General features: G+C 41.9%; 1 protein-coding gene across 3 annotated transcripts in view; it reads right to left on the bottom strand.

Annotated features, from left to right (window-relative positions):
• Positions 1 to 19,391, bottom strand: part of SHROOM2 (shroom family member 2) — a 173,340-nt gene that overhangs the window by 24,367 nt on the left and 129,582 nt on the right. For 2 of the 3 annotated variants that reach the window (XM_060233944.1, XM_060233946.1), the window contains one exon: positions 2,334 to 2,411. The exons of the other annotated variant lie outside the window; for it this stretch is intronic. In XM_060233944.1, coding sequence (XP_060089927.1) covers positions 2,334 to 2,411 — 78 coding nt within the window. The remainder of the gene's footprint in view (positions 1 to 2,333; positions 2,412 to 19,391) is intronic. 3 annotated transcript variants of the gene reach the window in all.

The raw sequence follows: 19,391 nt of genomic DNA, 5'->3' as shown, positions 1-19,391 counted from the left end.
CTAATGAGGAGGAAGCACTGTGGAGCAGGGAGTGGCCCACTCATGCACAGATTGTTTTGCTACACTGAAGTAGATTGGAAAGCACCCATGGGGCTTGTGCTAGCTCTGCAATTAGCCTCATTTTCCCCTACTCCAAATATATCTTTCAGAATTTTTTTGTTAGTTCCCCCCCCTCCATGGAAACACGCAGGAAAGAGATCACTCAACTTTCCTATGAATGGTTAAGTGTACTTTTTGTACTTAAAACAGAAATTAAATACCAAACTTAAATTTGATGAGCTATATGAATTTAGCAAACTTTCCCAACTGCCTGATTTTAAGTAAATTATTCTGTATTTGCTAGTAATAGAGAAGAGTGAAGAGCAAGAAGCTATCAGTCAAGTACCACCAGAAATCTCATGTATTCATACACTAGCTTCTGAGTTTCAGTGGCCATTGCCCACATATTCAAGAGTATTACTACTGTAATGGGAGGAACTCTTAAAAATGAAAGCTGAGGTAAGTGTATTCTGCACTCAATATGGTATTTTGCATTGCCATAAAATTCCACTGCACAGTACAGCCCAACAATGGGACCAAACTGCACGTTAGACAAAATTTCTGCAGCTGACCCCTTAAACAAAACAAATTAGCAGCCTTGTCAGCTGTTTGAAAATTGGGGATGTGTTGGGGGGAGGGAGGGATTTGACCTTTTCCTCTAATCCCTTCTCCATGTTTTATATAGCCTTTTAAAAAAAATTTCAAGAAAGAGAACAGTGAAAGTGTCCCGGTATCAACATAACACCTCTGCATGTCCACCATGTGGGCTCTGTTGCTCCACTGAAGAATGCTGGAAAAGAGGCATTCTCAGTCATGGAAAGCGTGTGCACAAATTCATGATGGTAAATAAAGTGGGGGAGGGGGGAGAGTGCTCTCGGTCCTGCTTGCTCTGTATTTGACTTGGTCATGTATGTAACACCACATGTACAGAAAAAAAAACCCAGTGGAAGAATCAGCCATTTAAAAGGATATCTGATAAACTGCATTAAAAACAGGACAAACAACTGAAGAGAATTTAATGCAAGAAAGAAACAGGAGTGGGAGAAATAGTAAAATAGCTTTGCAGTTTAAGCACATCAAAGGAAGGGATTTAGGAACAAGTATATATGTTTTGAAAGAATGAAAAAAATATAATTGCTAAAAGAGACTCTAGAATAGGCATGTCACATGTATGGCCTGTGGGACAGAAATGGTTCGTCCATGACTTTAACCCATCCCATGACTCTTGTCTCCCCCCCCTCCTCCCCTGCCTGTCCTCACCCTTTGAAGCTGGAGGCTGCTGAAGTTCCCAGTTCTTTAGTTGTCTTTGCCTGTTTCAGCAGGAAGTTATTTTGGGCTTGCAAAGCTGCAAAACATGGAATGGAGTAGCAGCAGTATTCTGGGAATGGAATTTAATTTTGGAGGACCTTATTCCAATCCCGGAATACTTCTGCTACTCCCAGGGACTGCTGTTTCACTCTGTGGGCTCATTCCAGTCCCAGAGTAGTCTATCTGGGTCCAGAGACCTTAATGGTAAATCCATTCTGCATTTTCCTTGCAACTTTGTGCTGCAATGTATTTCAATGGAGTGGAGCTCAAATAGTTTCACTTTCCAGTTTTGTATGCTGCTGAAGCTGTTGTTTGTTAGAATTGTCTCCTTGCAAATAAGCAGCTGATGTTTTGAGTCAGCTTGTTTCTGCTGAATGGACCTGAGAATGGGTGTCTGTGAGCACTCCAACCTGGGAACTCACAGCCAAAGGGGGATGTTACACAGGAGAGCCATGAGTAGACTGGGGGTGGGGGGTGGGGAAGCTTGCAATATTCAGCCATTTCATGTTTTCCTAGGTTTAGAGCATTTTATATTTTTGGTTTATATTTTTAGTTTCTGCTGTGATCCTTGTGCTTTTTCTTGATGTTTTATTTTAAAAATTGGATTGCCAATTCCCACTATTCCCCTGCCTTTCCATTTCAGGCATGAATCTTTTAAAGGGTGGGAGGAAGGTTTTGGAGTTATCAGTTATCAAAGACTAGTAAATAAACAAAATAATGAAAGAATTTTCAGCATGTTTGCATTTTAAGCTTTAAAAAAAATCTTTATGTTTGTCTTTATCCTTTATAAAGTTTATATCTCTGCAACTTGGCATTACATATTATGACATGCATGGCCTGGCCCCACAAAGTCCCATTTATGTCAGATCTATCCCTTGTAACATATCAGTTTGACACCCCTGCTCGAGAAGAAGAAAAAAGACACAATGCACAACATGGTCAAAGGGTATTTTTGTAAGAAAAGCATCAAAAGCAAGTAGAAGTACCTCTGAGATTCAGAAAGAAGGCAGGTTTGCTCTCTGCTTAGAGGAGGCTGAAGAGACACTGTGAACTTAGAAAAGAAGCTGAAATAGAAAAGCAAAAGTAATAGGAATTCTGCTTGATCTGACAGGGCACATATTAGACATTTTCTAAAGCTGATTTCATCTGATGAATTAAGCACCAATGTTAAAATCTTAGCTCCAGGGATGCCAAAAGTTATATTCTTATCAAATTCAAGGATGCTATGACTTTACTTATTTGTATATGTGTGTGTATGCCTGAAAGTAATGATGACTTCTGGCAACCCCTAGTGGGGCATGGAGGATGTTCAGAGAAGTGGCTTAATACAGCCTGCCTTTGCCTCCTAGTCCTGGAATTTCAAGGTCTCCAATCCAAGCACTTGCCATAGCTTCTGAGATCACTGCTATCAATTAATAAGATATAGATGTTATATGCATATACTGATTCTTAATTATAAGCATCCTTGCTGAAATGGTGTTATAACTATCACAATGTCTAACGAAACGAAACAGTCTGAGGAAGTGTTATTGCACACAAAAGCTTATACCTCGAACAAACCTTTGTTGGTCTTAAAGGTGCCGCTGGGCTCAAACTTTGTTCTACTGCTTCAGACCAACATGACTGACAAAGGGAGTGTTGACTCTTAAAAGCTTAAACCCTGAAAGTCTTGTTGGTCCCTAAAGATGCTAAAAGATACTTTCCTGCCTTAGGAGGAAACCTGATTGGAATTACTCATCCTTTCTGTGGGAAAGTCCCCACAACAATTTCAGGAGCTGAGGACACACAGCTTCTCCTTGTTCCCCAAACAACTGCAGGGACAAGCAAGCTGCCAGGCAACAGGGCTCTGAAGCAGGTTTCTATGCTTAAGAACTTTCCCTTCTGGATTCCTGCTAGTCAATAAGCTCCCTAGATCTCCCTGCAAATGTTGAGGGAAAACTGGGATGCTTATTCCACTTCCTCCACGATCCTTTATGCTGCTGGGTAGAGGGAAGTGTGTGACAATCCTTCAGTGGACAACTGTCTAATTCTCAACATGACCCAAGCCGTTTTTAGCAGCCAGCAGCAACACTGCTAGGCTGAGGGAATGTATTTGCCTCCCTGGCAGGGAAGGGAGGACTTTTGCGACTCATTTGGGTGTGCTCTGGAGGGGGCAGGGCTTTGCAGTACTAACGGCAGGACCATCCGCCCTCTATCTCAGTCCACGGCAGAAGCTCGGAGGAATAGGAGCGCTGTGTGTTGGCTCCTGTTTTTTCTTGTTATTTTTGTTGCCGTGGTCTGCGAGGATCGTCAGAAGCGTTTGTTTTCGCTCCAGGCCAGTCTGCATTGTTTGGGCGATTGAAGGGCCGGGGGGAGAGTTTTATTCGCTCCTCCTCAGGCCCCCTTTTGTCAGTTTCCCTTATCAGCGATCGGATCGCTGATAAGGTGGGAAGGCGTGGCTCTTCAGTGGTGGTGACAGCGTCTCTGGGCTCCACGGCACTGGCCCGAAGACCGGCCTTGCTTTCAGGGGCTGCGGTGTTCTGTGGATGGGAGGAGAGGAGCTCCAGACAACGGCCTGTGTTGCCCCTCCTTTCCCCTCCCCAGGTTTGATCGTATCGCCCTTCCCCCACTTTTTTGCTTAAGATCTGTGTTCTAGGGGGGTGGTTGCGCATTCACACACCCAATTTTTGTTAAAGTCCTTCCCTTCTTTTATAGGGAGTGGGTGGGTGTGCCCTTTACCTTCTTTTATAGGCAGGGTTTTTGTTTTTTTTGACTACCCTGCTGGGGCCAGGTTGGGCTGTCTTGGGTGTAGTCGGCCATATTTGCTTCCCCTTCTTTTTCTTGGCCTTAGTAGTGGCAGGTTTTACTGGGTTTATGGTACTATGCGGCTAGGGGAGGACCAGAAACCTTTTGGGGATTTAGAGGTCTGGCAGGATCAGCCCTTGGGTTTGATGACCCTGGGTGGGAGAATGCAGACTGTCCTGGAGGCTCAGCTACAGGGTGCCTTCCATTGAGATGTGCATCTGGTGGTTGAGCCCTCTGGGGCTTGCCTCCTTGCTGGGCCGGCCTGGCAGGAGCTGGGTCTCTTGCTCGCTAATGGCAGGGGAGCGGTCTGTTGAGACCCCTGGCCCTGACCAGGCCGCAGTTCTTGTTGCCCTTGCCATTTATTATTATACTTGTTAAAGTGGCCCTTAGTTATACCAATACCTTGTGTCCAACTCTTCATTCCAACTTGGGGGGCAATCAGTGGATACTTAAAATTCAGAGACCGGGACCATGAACAGACCAGACAAATCTCTCTACAAAATTGAGTAAAAGCCCCAAGTTTACAGAAGAAGATGAAATCAAATAACACACACAGAGAGAGCTGGGATTAAAACTCAGCCCCCCTGTAAATTTAACAAACTTTAACAAATGAATGCTATGCAACCACAATGATATGGTCATAATTCAGGCCTTGGGCCAGGCTGTTTTGGTCATTGAGCGATGATTAATTGGGGGCAGGGCTAGTAGCCTGGAGGATGCTGCCCTCTGAGTCTGGTGAGGAGCCTGCAGGGCACCACGCAAGTGCTGCTCACCCCCCAGAGTTTCAGACTAGAATCAGAGAAACCCAGGTTTGAATCTCCACTTTTCCATGGAAACAATCAGGTGCTGTTGGGCCACTCATACAATCTCAGTTTAATCTACCTCACAGGGTTGATGTGAGGATAAATGGAGAAAAGGAGAATGATGTCAACTGTTCTTCCACTGTGGAGAAAGGAGGGGTACAACTGAAGTAAATTAATAATAAATATAGCAGAAGATGGGGAGGGGAAGATAAAAGATATGTTGGTTCGTGGGTGGGAAGGAGAGACGAGAGCAAGGAAAGAGGAGAGGATAGAGGAGTTGCCAGGAGAAGGGAAAGAGGAAATATTGTGGGGATGGGGATACATGGGAAAATGAGGTACCTCCACAAGTTTTTCACATTCCCCACTATGCAGCTTAACCTGGACCCAGTAGCTGGCACTGCACAATATAGCCAATGTTTTCCCAGAGGGTGGCTGTCGAGGAAGGGAAGGGAAGAAAACTAAAGATGGGATGGAAAAAGGTGGGAGGGCTGTGGAGTGGAAGGAAGGAAGCAGGAAAAAGGGAGAGGACTGTGGAGCTTTCAGAGAAGGGAAAGGATAAAATAGTGGGAAAGGGGAAATTGAGATGCCCCTCTCAAGTCCTTGTTGGTTCCCAGCTTATTTCCATTTTTATGTGGTCTTTCTCAAAAACTTGCCACTAACAATAATAAAACCAAATTTACTAAGGCTTTTTGTAAGCAAGATGCTAAACAAATATTTCTTTTGTCCTGTGTTGAGCTTAACATATAATGAATTAAACTTATTGTGTGTGTGTGGGGGGGGGGAATCCAATCTAGCACAGGTGGAGTAGAACTCAGGGAAGTGAATGTCCCAACCTCCTCCATCCTACCATAGCCTACTACATCCCGAATCATGAGCAGACCCACATGTATCTTCCATCAGTGTAAGACATAGCTAAGATCTACCCATTATAAAAGTGAAATTTCAGAACTCTAATTACATTGGATTTTCAGGCACTGTGAAAGCAGCACAGGTATCCAAGCAGGCAAGACACCCTTCTACATTGTTATCAACAGCTGTGGATGTTGTTTTACGGAAAGGTATCATTTGCAGAATTAAAAATGCAGACACAGTCTATCCATCCACCCTTCCTTCAAGGAACTTGGGGTGAACATATGGTTTTCCTTTCCCTATTTTATTACAACAACCCCTGCAGTAAGTGAAGTTGAGAGACAGAAAACAGTCCAGAGACATCAAGTGAATAAAAGAGTGGGATGGTGACCTCAGCAGGTGTCACATTAGCAGATCTAACTATACTAGGTTAGCTTAACAAGATACTGGGCCATGCACAGTCACACGGGCAAGTTGCCAGACACTGTCACCCTTAAATTAGGTCTCAGTCAAACTACAGTGCAATGAAAAGGTGGAACTGGCTATTATCACATATTAGCTCCTGGGTGCGAACAATTGTGTCCCAGAGTTTCATTAATATAACCAGCCATGCTAGAGAGTATGTCAAAGTTTAATACGTTGGTTTATAGGAGGAAAGGATCTTAGAATACTTTGGTGATATCCTGAGCAAACAATCTTAGGTTACTGTCATGTCCATATGATCTCCACATTTGGCTGCATCCAAGGATCAAAAGCATCAACACTACTCATCCACACACTCATCCTAGTTTTTGCAGAAGTGTGAGGCCAAAACTCTTAATGATTTTTTATCTCTTGCTTTCAGCTTGCTGAATTCCTTAACTGGGCAAACAGGCAGATCTCAGAATAACAACACTGCAAATCAAGTTGCTGTGCTACTGCCCAAGTTACTGTTTATATCTTAAAATACAGTGTGAGTTGGAAGCTGAAGAACATAAAGGCAAGGTTGGTTAGAAGGGTAACAACTCATTGTCTTTCCATTGTAATGAATTAATTTTTAAAAGTTGTTAAAAACAACAGTATACATTTATTTAAAAGGTTCCAAGACAGACAGATTCTAAGAATGTCTGATGCATATTTGGATTTGTGCTCATGCAAGGAAGATGAAAACAACAAATTTGAGAACCATTTCAAACAACTGAAAAGAGAAATATTTTGGAACTGAATTTGGCATGCAAATCTGAGAAGGGCCTGTAAGGCAGCCAAAAGGACAAGGTGTACTATCAACATAGCATGCTTGAACAAGTGCGTTTGTCTCACCATCTCAAATACAATCTCATAGATCCGTCAATCAGTTGTCAGTGGCTGTTAAGTAATAGCATGAATGCAATAACATTATAACTCAGATAGTCTTAGGTATCCTCCACTTAGCAGCAGAAGGCTATAGGTTCAGGAGAATTCACAATGCCATGTTCCTTCTACAAAAATGATTAAACCTTATTACACGGACACACAAGATGGTTATAAAGAAAATGTGGCTGCATTTGACATTGAAGGTGTTTACATTCCGGGTGGAGAATTCTCATGCAATACATGCCAATCATATTACCCCTGAAGAGACTGGATCTTACTGTTCAGAAAGAAGAAAAGAAAGCAAGCTTCAAGCACCAGAAGAAGCATCAGAGGCAAAACCTGTAAAGCGTTACAGCAGCGTTAAAATACCAAGAAGTTCACTTTGAGGCCTGCTATTTACTTTAATGACTATAGCATAAACTCATGCAATTAAATATAATTAGAAATGGTTCATGTTTGAGGTCGTATCCTCATGAACGCTAATTCCCACAGCAAAACCCAAAACCAGTTCTTCATAAATTTTTAAAAACAGGCAGCCTTGTCATAAAGAGAAAGTAAAACAAAGACTTGGATTAACATTGTATTTGCATCTCTCATTACCATGACAACTGAATTTATCATAATGTTATATGATCACACTCATGATACATGACCATGTTTTAGTGACACTCTTGTTTCCTGCATATATTTGTACAAGAGTCTTCTAGATGTTTTCATCCAACATACAAATTCATCCTTGTATTTTGACTTGCAGTAAATTCAGGGTCTCTCTATGGCTTGCTAGCTTTTCCTTGCAGTTAAGCTGTAACTGCGTGTTATGGCTCTTTCCTCCTCTGTAATGTGCAGTAATGCAAATAAGTAGTCTAACACCATCAAACAGCAGACTTGACTATTTGCCTCTTGTAGGTGCTGTTAAATGTTCCATAGTTTCATGCCACACATTTTGCCAGGGACAACTTCAGAGGTGCAAGGTCAACCTTCAATCTTGGGGAGCCTTTCCAGATATGCCCATTGCCTTTCTGCTAAACCAGGGGTGGCCAAACTTGCTTAACGTAAAAATAAACATTAGATTCTTTAGACCCACAAGACATGAACAAATACCACACACGTTTTTATTAAAACTCTTAATCCTTTCTTTACACAGAAAGATAAGATACATATGTATGCACTTTACAACATGACCATGCAAGGAGACTTAGGAAAAAAAGTTGGAATAACAATCCCATAAGACCAGCATAGAGAATGGTTAAGGAATTATTTTTTGTCACCAGTGGGAGAAGAAAACACACATGTACCATACAAATCACTGACCACTATTTGCATATTAATGCATCTCTCTTTGCCTTGACACCAAGGTTAAATACAGCTCCTACAAGAGCTGTGAATCTAAGGGGGAACTCTGAGCACCCTCTTTAATTCTGTCCCTCCTTCCAGCGGCTCCCTCAATTCCTATGCTCTTTTCCTGCTCTAGGTCTCTGGGGAACTTCTGTGGTGGTGGAGAAGAGCTTGTAATCCTGCCTATTTCCTTCTCCTTCCCTGTTACACACATGGTGGAAGTAGTCAGTGCTCAGGGGCTGACTAAGGTCCTGGTGCTAGGCATGTTTACTTGAGAATAAGTCTGCATTAAGTTCCTCCTTGACCTCTGGGAGCCACACGACATGTGTGAAACAGCCACATGTGGATCTAGAGCCACAGTTTGGCAACCCCATCGTAACCCATATATTTAACAAGAAAATAAACAGCAGGATTCATGTTCCTTTCTTTTTACGTTCTTCTAGTATGGAAAAAACACATAGTTAATATGACTATCTTCCACCACAAAACTGTTTTGTTGTTGTTCGGTTGCACAGTCGAGTCAGATTCTTTGCGACCCCATGGACAAAGTCATGCCAGGCCCTCCTGTCTTCCACCATCCTCCGAAATCTGCTCAAATTCATGTTAGTTACATCAATAATGCTGTCCAGCCATCTCATCTTTTGACGTCCCCTTCTTCTTTTGCCTTCTGTCTTTCCCAGCATCAGGGTCTTCTCCAGTGAGTGCTCCCTTCTCATTTGGTGGCCAAAGTATCTGAGCTTCAGCTTCAGCATCTGACCTTCTAGGGAACAGTCAGGGCTGATTTCCCTTAGTACTGACTGATTTGATCTTCTTGCAGTCCAAGGGACTCTCAAGATTCTTCTCCAGCACCACAGCTCAAAAGCATTTATTCTTCTGCGCTCGGCCTTCCTTATGGTCCAGCTCTCAGAGTCATACCATCGCTTTGACTATAAGAAAACTGTGGCACACCATTATTTGTATTGGTGTAAGATACAGCTTCAGAGATGCTTTGAAAGAACACTCCAGATAATGTACAACTGTGTTCCAAGCAGTCAAAGACAACCTTTATACGCATACATCTATATTGTTTTATTGCCTGTCCCGTCCTCCCATTTCAGTGTAGGGAAAGCTCTTTTAGAATTCCATTTAACATCAGCTCTTTTCTTCTTAACACTATAGTTTGGCCACAGCTACAGAACGAAGCCATTTCATTTATTTGTGTTAATTAACTCTAATGAATGGTACACATTAAGTTAAACTGTTTTATTTTTCATAAGCAATAGGGACAGGTGGATGCTGGTATACCAGCAAAGAAAACTACTACTGCTGCAGAGGTTCACCTTGGACCTGGCAGGCAGCTGCCCAGGAGAGTTTATGACAGGCATCAACCACGCCTGCTCCCTGCTCTCATGCAGGCCCAGCGATGGGGCTAGTGCCTCAAAGGCCTGGGCAGAGAACCAAAATGCTGTGTAAATTGGTCTTGCATGTCACTTATTGGGCATACATGTCGGGAGATCCCTACCCGATACAGAACATCTATGTAGTTCACATCTATGTAGTTCACATTGAATGAATGCAGATTGACTCCACTAATGGTAACAATGTTTGAACTGATACTGGGTGATAATTAAGTTCTGTCTGTCATCAGCTAAATTCACACATGCAAATAGCTTCCGATGAATGTGTGAAACAGTCCACAGTATTTAAGATCAAACCATTCAGCTCAGGGAAAGTGCTGGTACATAAAAAGCAAATCTCTCACTATCTTCCACCAGTAGGTGAAGACTCCCACCCCTTTGCTGTTTGTTCATAGATCCTTCCTTCCTACTCTGTTTTAGGTGATGTCTGTATGGTTTTAAGCTGATTTATGATATGTTTTTATAATACTCTGTTTTAATTGTTAGCCACCTTGGTGGCCCTGACTGGCCAGAAAGGTGGGATATAAATTTTGTAAACAAACAAACAAAGGTTTTAAAATTGTTCCCTCTAGCAGCTGTCTCTTCAGCAAATGATGTGTGTGTGTGTGTGCGCACGTGCATGTGAACAGTGCTTTGTCATGCAGGTCCCCCCCAAGGTCTGAATGGAGAGGGAGGAGCATGAAAATCTGCACATCAAAGCAGCCCTGTCTGCAGCAGATACACAAATATATACCTACATTTGTATTGTAAACTTATCATGAGAGTTAACATAACTGTCTGAAAATTGTTCAAAGGGAAATGAAAGCAAGATGAAAATAGATCCAAGGACTGGAATCTGAGTGCTTTCACATAAGATTTTTGTTTTATAATATACAGGGTTTTTTTTCCATAGCAAAAATAATGGAATCAAACATGAAGCAGCAGTATGCATGGTAATTAGACAGCCAGTGACCAGATTTTGTTTAAACTTGTTTAACTAATGGCTGCAGCCACACAGAGAAACAGAAATAGAGAAATATATAGCCAGAGTTGTCTTTGAATTCTGTGTCTGAATTATTGTTTTGGCATGTCAGTGGTCCCAGGGATGATCTATGTGTGTACATTTGTATTTGCACACTCATGTATCTGAACACCTTATTTACTTATTTTTTTTTTTTACATATACCAGACTCTAACTTGATTTCATAGACTTCAAACCAGTTCCAACAACCGATATTTAGTTATTCAAATTACCTTTAAAACTGGCTTGGTGAAAACATGCAACAGGGGGAAAATGAGAGTCTCAGCACATTCTTCAGCCATGCTGCAAGCCCATTTTGACAACTGAACTGACAAATTAACACAAAAGCAAATAAAACACTGGTTCAAGCAGTTTGTCTGGTCCAGGGGTGGCTAAACTTGCTTAACGTAAGAGCCACATAGAATCAATATCAGATGTTTGAGAGCCACAAAAAAGGAAGGAAGGAAAACAGATGGGGGAGGGAAGGAGGTGGAAAAAAAGCAACTTTAACTTTAAATGTGTTCTCCAAACCACTGGCTGGCTTGGCGAAATGATTTAAAGAGAGAAATGCCTTCTCCAAGTTGGCCAATGGAGTGGTGGGGGCTTTGAGAGCCACAGTTTGGCCACCCTGGTCTGGTCTCTCTTGCCTATTCATTTCCTTGTTGCTGTTACTCAGGTTCAGGAAAATTAGGAAACCACCCTGGTGCTGGGTGCCCAACATTGAAGCTTGCCACTTAAAGCACCAGAGTGTGTATTCAAGCCACACAGGATTTAGAAATGTCTCTGCAATTATATCATGCAGACAGTGGCATCACTTAATGTATCTTGGTGATTCCCAAACATCCAGTTAAAGAATCTCAGAGTCAAACTAGAAGAGACTGGGGGTTCTGCCTCTGAAGGTCACAAACATTTTTCTTCATAAACAGTAGTTTTATGAGGGGCCCAAGTCAGAATGGAAGCATATTGTATAAGGGAGGCATTTAACACCCCCCACCTCATCCTGGGCTGCTATGGGCTCTTTTTGGGGCAAACATACAGACAGTCTTAATCTTGTCTTTTGCCCAGACAGGGCAAATAGCATTTCCAAAGGGTGGTTTCAGATTGAGAAGCCAGCTCAAGATGGAAAGTTAATGTCCCTCAATCTCGATCCAAGTAGGGGCCCCACATGGCTACTGTTCACAAAGGGGGGAGATGTGGGAGCTCCCTGTATGTCAACCAACTTATCAGACAGCAAGATCTGAGGCTTTGGCGGTGCAATTAAAACAGACAGTACTTGACTTTACAGACCAAAGGTCTGATCCCATATAAGGCAGTTACATGTGCAATGGACAGATTCTTTCATCATGCTTCTTTATGACCTCTGCAAGGAATCCTAGGATATTCTACTAATACTTGATATTTCCTCTCATACGGAAAACAAAAGAGGAAGAAATAGAAAACCAAGAAAGCCTACATCTGATTATGGCACAATTGCCTTCAGCTCCTAGAACTGTGGGTTCAAAGTCTATCCTTTCTCATACTTTGAACATATGCTCCGTGTAAGGCATAAAATCTTGGCTCATTTTCTGGCAATTTCACTTGAAGGATTTCAGGTGGTAGAGCTGGGAAATACCCTTTCTGAGACCTTGGAGGTGTCAATCAAAACAACTAATGCTTGGATAGAGATGACAGTTATCTGAGTCATTATAAAGCAGTACATTTGCTTTGTACCTACACCTGGAGAGAGGAAAGACTTCTAGGGTAATATTTAAAAAAAACAACAACCCGCAACAGACATGTGGTTCTTTCTATTTTGAAGTAATGGGACCAAGCAAGTGAGATGCCTCTGTTTATGTCTAGACACAAAACTATGTTGCCTCCCTGGGGAAAAAGACATCTCACCAAATCCAGTCCTGCTCACATTGGTTGAAAATCCTATCCACAGAAAGTTCCACTTTGGATTTTTGATAAGATGAAAACAGAAAGTGCACATTGGTTCCAAGTCTGAGGTTTCCCACTTCTGCTATTAAATTTCAGGGAAAACAATGCAAACATAAATTGCCTTCAGTCAGTGCAATAATAATGCCTTTATTTACAATGCCTTTATGTGCACTTTATTTGCACAGTAATCAGAATTCTAGACATATCCAACTATTTCTACAACTATTGTCCTTCTATTGATAGATGTCTCTTAGACTGCAGCTGAGATTTTGGCTGGTGTTAACTGATGTAAGCTACTGTGAGTCCCCATCAACCAGAAGAAAGCGAGATACAAATAAATAATAAAGAGCATGGAAAAACAACCTTGTGGAATCAAGACCACTCTCCCCAAGCCAGCGAACCATGCTGTGCGGTATTCTGTTCTCTGTGATTCAATATCCAGCAGTTAGGGCATCTTAAATCCAGTTTCATTTGTGTTGAGATTTAAAAACTGAGATTTAAAAATATTGTGTGCAGGTACTTCAGAAATTTTTATTGGAAGATATACAGAGCTCAATAACTCAGGCAGTAGCAAAATTTTGTTACATTGTAATTTGTAAAAGGAAATATTTGGAAGAGCCTTGATTTCATTGACAGAACTCTTATTGAGTTGTCTTGTTGTCTTCCTTTATTGCTGTTCTGGTCTTTGACTGAAATAAATATAAGTAAGTAAGAACATGGTGCGCAGAAAATAAACAACCACTCCAAAATGTAGGGAGGCACACTGTATACATCTCTCACAGGCATGTAACTATTTCAGTAGAGTTAGTTGCAGGGAAGGGAGAGAGGTGCTGCCTGCCATCTCTTCCATCCATATGGAATACTTATATGTCAGCTTACACCCTTTTCCTTAGTATGTGAGCCTTCCACATGAAAACTGAGTTGAACCTGGAAGTTTCTAAAAAATATAAGAGCCTGTTAGAACCATAGCATTGGCAAAAAACCCAGTGATGCTACCAAACCAGATGCAAAGGAAACTGTAAAGATATGCAAACAAGTTTATTCAATAAAGGATCCAAATAAATTTCAGGTTATAGGGCCCCTTTGTTCCAAACCACCCTGAGGAATGGGATATAAACACTGCCTGTGCCTCTAGTTCCAAACAACATCACAATCATCTACCTTGCCTAAAAGAGGCACACGTTGTCTCCATGTTGAAAGCTTGCATGTACTTTGGCTAGAAAAATCCAAAAATCATTGAGCCCTAATGCATTTACCAGTGGTGATGGTGCCAAAGCTTTCAACCCCACCTATCCAAATAGTTCCCCACCCGACCAAGCAAGGGTTATATTTGGTTGCAACATCAATCAAGGCACAGGGCTCTCTTCATTTGAACAGCCCCAAGCTGTACCACACCCAAAAGATTTGTCCATGGGGGGAAAAAGTTCAAGACAAGTTTGCACAGAGTACCCTTACAAGTCTAGTTAATTTCACTTATAAACATAAGTCAGTTTATATTAAAACCTACAAAGAAGATGTGACTATGAAGGTTCACTTGAAACACAAAACTGAATGAGGATCTATAAAATACTAGTGCTTATCTGAGGTGTGCACACACACACAACAGAAAAACCACACAAGTGAATTTCATACCCACACTGAGGACTACATCGTGATGATTATTTGAGGAGGCAGGCCTTAATGAATGGCATATTCACCTCAAGAAAAGAGACAGATCTTTTCCCCTGCCCTTAGAAACAGTGCTCTGGAGTTATGGATTTCAAACTTACATAAACAGAGATACAAACATAAAAGACAAGTGGGAACCTGCAAGAAACTTGTGGGGAGTATGTATCTCTTTCCTCCTTTGCTTCCCCTCCCTTCTCCAGCAATCTTCCCCTCTTTCTCACCCCTCCCCTTCTATTTTCCTCACCTCTTCTGTCAATCTTCCCCACTTCTCTTTCTCCCCCTCTCCTTATCTGTCAACCTACCCCTCTCTCCTTTGTTCCTCTACTCCTTGCTTTTTTCTGGTTGATGGGGATCTCCCTCTCCCTTTCTCTGACATCCTACCTCTATTTCTCCCCACCTCCCTTTCCCTTATCTGTCAACCTATGCCCCTCTATATCTTTTGCCTTCACCAATATTCCTCAATCTTTTTTTAAAAGAAAACTAGGTTAAAAGCGCTGTAAATAAAATATATATCTAATACTACTAATATACTAAAAATACAATAAGCATATGCCATCATCAAAACAGTTTCTGTATTTAATGTGCATCCAGAATTTAATGTGACAAGGAAATTACACTATAAGTCAATAGGTCTTACTTCAAATAATGAATTAATTCTCACAGTGCATGGGAATGGGTTACTATATTACCACATTCCACCAAATTTCGTAGGATTCTGCAAACAAGAAAGTGTGTGCAAGCTGCAATCCTATACAGGCTGATTCAGGAGTATACCGCAGCAAATTCTATTAAACTGCTTCCTAATAATAAGTGGCTCCTTTATTAAATTTTTTCATCAGTGATTTATTTGCACACCACCATACATGGCTGGCTATTATATCAATACCTAAAAACAATTAAAAGGGGATTTTTTTAAAAAATGCAGGAGTGGGTCCTTTGATTCCTCAAAGAAAACCCAACTACAACCAACTATCATCTACAAACCAGACAATCTTTTTAAGGTTTTATTGTGTGTTACTCAATTATAAAAATCAGCAATTGTGACAAATCCCTTGTTTGCATTTCATTATCACATTTCTGCTTAAAGGGAGTATCCTACACACGTGGTTGTCAAAGAATTTTATGCCAGTGGAATAAGCTGAGACAATACACAGCATGCTCTTTCAAAAACTGCAGCCAAAAAAATACACACTCTCACAGGAGTCCAGTCACATTCTATAAATGGCAACTGCTGTAATGACAAAAGGAAGAAGCACTTTAGCATTGCTGGCAATGGAATGTCATTCATAAAGAATGCCTGGTCAGAAGAGTCAATTACACCCTCAATCTCTACTCCCTGTGTGCCAATCTTCAACTTTCAATCATTCAAAAAGACTGCAAGCATTGCTTGTTAGCCCCCTGTTTCCTTAGAAGCCAAAAGCTTGGCACACTAGACTGTAATCATTATGCACTGAAAACATCAACTAAAAACAAGTGAATAATGCAACAGCAAAGGGGGGAAATGAGCATTCTTATTGAAAGCTCAGCCCCCACCCTGGTGGCTTTCAATCTGGAAGCAAGAAAAATTGTTCTGATTCCCTCTACCCCATGACCTATTTTCATCAAACAAAACCCGCCACGCCTCACAATATCAATTTTTCATTCAGACTTGGTTTTTCACTCACCGTTTGCTTCCAGTAACCTCAGCCAAGGCTTTGGCACACCAATCCTCTCATCTCCCATTGCTTCAGAAAAATAAATTCAGATCTCCACTCGAACCCATACCCACAGTAACAATTCTGCTTGGAAAGCTGCAAGTACGGAAATCTCACATTACCAAACACCTAAGAACAGGCTCGCAGTCATGTAAATGAAGAGGGAGAAACACGCTGCAGATTTCACAGCGGCAAACAAGCGCTTTGGAAAAGTGCTGCCTTCTTATTCCGTGTGCATTATGCTAACTGTGAAAACAAAAGCAGCTGAAAACTGCACACGCAGTCTAATGCGTCTAACTGGAATGGAAGAGTTTTCCAGTCATTGTGTTTGTTTACCCCTCCACACACACTAAAAACCCTCAGGAACCAGAAGATCCAACTGAAATAAAGTGCTATATCATACAATGCCTCACCCACTGTAATATTTTATAGCAGCTTCCACAGGCAGGGACGTGCAAGCACACCTTGCACGTACAGACAAGGGCTGCAATCCTGCCCACATTTAGCTAAAGGTAAGGCCCATTGAGTTCAGCAGGATTTACCTACATATAATTGCAGGCAGGACTGCAGCCTAGGAGAACAAAAGATAAATTGTATGAATGAAACCGGCAAAAAACAAAACAAAACCCAAAGCTATAAACAGAATTCAGGTTAATGCACTATGTCAATACTCCCACAAAACTAAACCAAGGTTTTAAACTTACCAGAATGAATAAACATTTCCTCATATTCATTTCAGTTCAGGAAAGCTGCATCTTACAAATGAAGCTCAGGGTGTCAGAAAGGACTCTGCTCCAGCCTCTGTTTCATTTACTGTCATACAGATGGTTTTAAAAACCATGTCTCACAACAACTGGCTTGTTTTCGCTGTCTCATGTGACTGACAAGTTCATACAAGCACTGTCAACTTTAACCTCAGTGACAGAAAGGCCCAGATTGTACTATACGTTATGTCATCAGAGATTCTTGACCTTGAGGGAAAAAGGTTGCAGACTTCAAAGCTTCGGCTTCTTTTCTAACCTTCTCAAAGAAGAATTTTGCAAATGCATTGTTCAATGCTTCAAAAGAAGCATCATGTGCCCCCACTACATCAGAAATCATATTATATAGATTTCAAGCAAATTATGACATATCTCATAATAATAATAATAAATTTATTTTTATATCCCGCCCTCCCCTGCCAAAGGCAGGCTCAGGGCGGCTCACAGGACATGGTATAACCATGATTTCAAAAAATACAATCATTACTATAAAACAAATTAAAATACAATTGAATTACATTTATAAATTAAGTTAAAAATTAGATAAAACAGTTAGCCTTTATGAATTATTAATTAAGGTGCTACAATTCAGAAACATGTATAAGATGGCTAGATGTCAATTAGCCGGGTTCCATCTTAAAAGCAAGTTGAAAGAGGGCGGTTTTGCAAGCCCTGCGAAACTGATTCAGGTCCCGCAGGGCTCGCACCTCCTCTGGGAGTTGATTCCACCATCGGGGGGCCATTGTTGAGAAGGCTTGCTCCCTCGTTGTTTTCAATCTAGCCTCCCTTAGTCCAGGGATTTTTAAAAGATTTTGGGAACTGGATCTCAGTGCTCTCTGGGGAACATATGGAGAGAGGCGGTCCCTAAGGTAGGCAGGTCCTCAGCCATATAGGGCTTTAAAGGTAATAACCAGCACCTTATAACGAACTCGATACACAACTGGTAGCCAGTGCAGTTCCTGCAGCCTAGGCTGCACATGTTCCCACCGAACATCTGAGCTGCATCAAATAACTAGCTTTTGCTGTTCTGTTAGCTGCTTTGAGTTTGCAGGAGATGCGGCAGAATATGAAGACTGAATATGTTTTAAGGAAAGTACTTTCAGTTACCTTCAGTATTTGAAAGGCTGGCATGAAATCCCCCCCACACATGCACAAATGCATTTGAGACAAGGAATGTTATCTTGTTCCCAGACACTGCCTTGGATCCAGCAACACGTAACTGAAAATGTAAGACTTAGCGCAGTTCTGTTTGAAGAAGAAGAAGAAGATATTGGATTTATATCCCGCCCTCCACTCCGAAGAGTCTCAGAGCGGCTCACAATCTCCTTTACCTTCCTCCCCCACAACAGACACCCTGTGAGGTGGGTGGGGCTGGAGAGGGTTCTCACAGCAGCTGCCCTTTCAAGGACAACCTCTGCCAGAGCTATGGCTGACCCAAGGCCATGCCAGCAGGTGCAAGTGGAGGAGTGGGGAATCAAACCCGGTTCTCCCAGATAAGAGTCCGCACACTTAACCACTACACCAAACTGACTCTCCTTGAACAAGATCTTGCACAATACCTACTGCTTTCACTCCTATATATATTATAGTGCCTAGAAATTGGTTGTACAAGATTTTGTACAAACGGAAACACAAGTGGGGATACAATACATCTGATTTAGCATGAACAGCTACAACAATCTTTTCCTTGCATTGTCACTTGTGCTGGATCCATCCCACAGTCTAGACAGCCTCAGAGACCACAGTAGGTATTACAGGGAATAATGCTTGTACCTTGCTGTCTTCATGGCCCTGGAAAAGCTATCATCTGCATGTGGTTCTAGATGCTTGCATTTATCCTACCACTCTACTGAGCAAAGCTTTCCTCCAGTCTATGGAGAATTCCTCCTCCTTAAGTGGTTCATCCTCCAACAGAAGAGCCACTGAACTTGGAGGAAAGCTCCTTCAGCTAGAGAAACTTCCACCAACCTAAGGTGGGATACCTTCTATTCCAGGGGTGTCAAACATGCAGCCCGGGGGCCAAATCATACCCCCGGAGGGCTCCTATCAGGCCCCCAAGCAACGGGGTCTTGTCTGCTTCCTTCTCCCTTTCTCTTGCTTCCTTCTGCATCTCAACTTGATTTGCAAGGCTTGCTCAATCACACAGCTACAGAGGCTTGCTCAATCACACAGCTACAGAGCAAAACCTTGATTTTCGCAATTGGTTGAAGCTCCTTCCCCTCCTGGTCCCGTGGGGAGGGAGGGAAACAGCCAGAGCTTCCTTTGCCCAGTTCCCTGGATCCCACAGGATAAATACAAAGAAAGCACCTTTAAGACCAATGTTTTAAGCATGTTTTATTTTAAGGGTTTTTTTTTTTTAAAATTAAATTGTGTTTGCATATATCCTTTTAAAAGTTCATATCTCTGCTACCTAATCTTAAATAGGTACACAGATGGCCTGGCCCAACAAGGTCTCATTTATGTCAGATGTGGCCCTCATAACAGATGAGTTCAACACCCCT

The sequence above is a fragment of the Heteronotia binoei genome, chromosome 3, assembly GCF_032191835.1.
Source record: "Heteronotia binoei isolate CCM8104 ecotype False Entrance Well chromosome 3, APGP_CSIRO_Hbin_v1, whole genome shotgun sequence".
NCBI classification, from domain to species: domain Eukaryota; kingdom Metazoa; phylum Chordata; class Lepidosauria; order Squamata; family Gekkonidae; genus Heteronotia; species Heteronotia binoei.
This window is presented reverse-complemented; position numbering and strand designations above follow the sequence as displayed.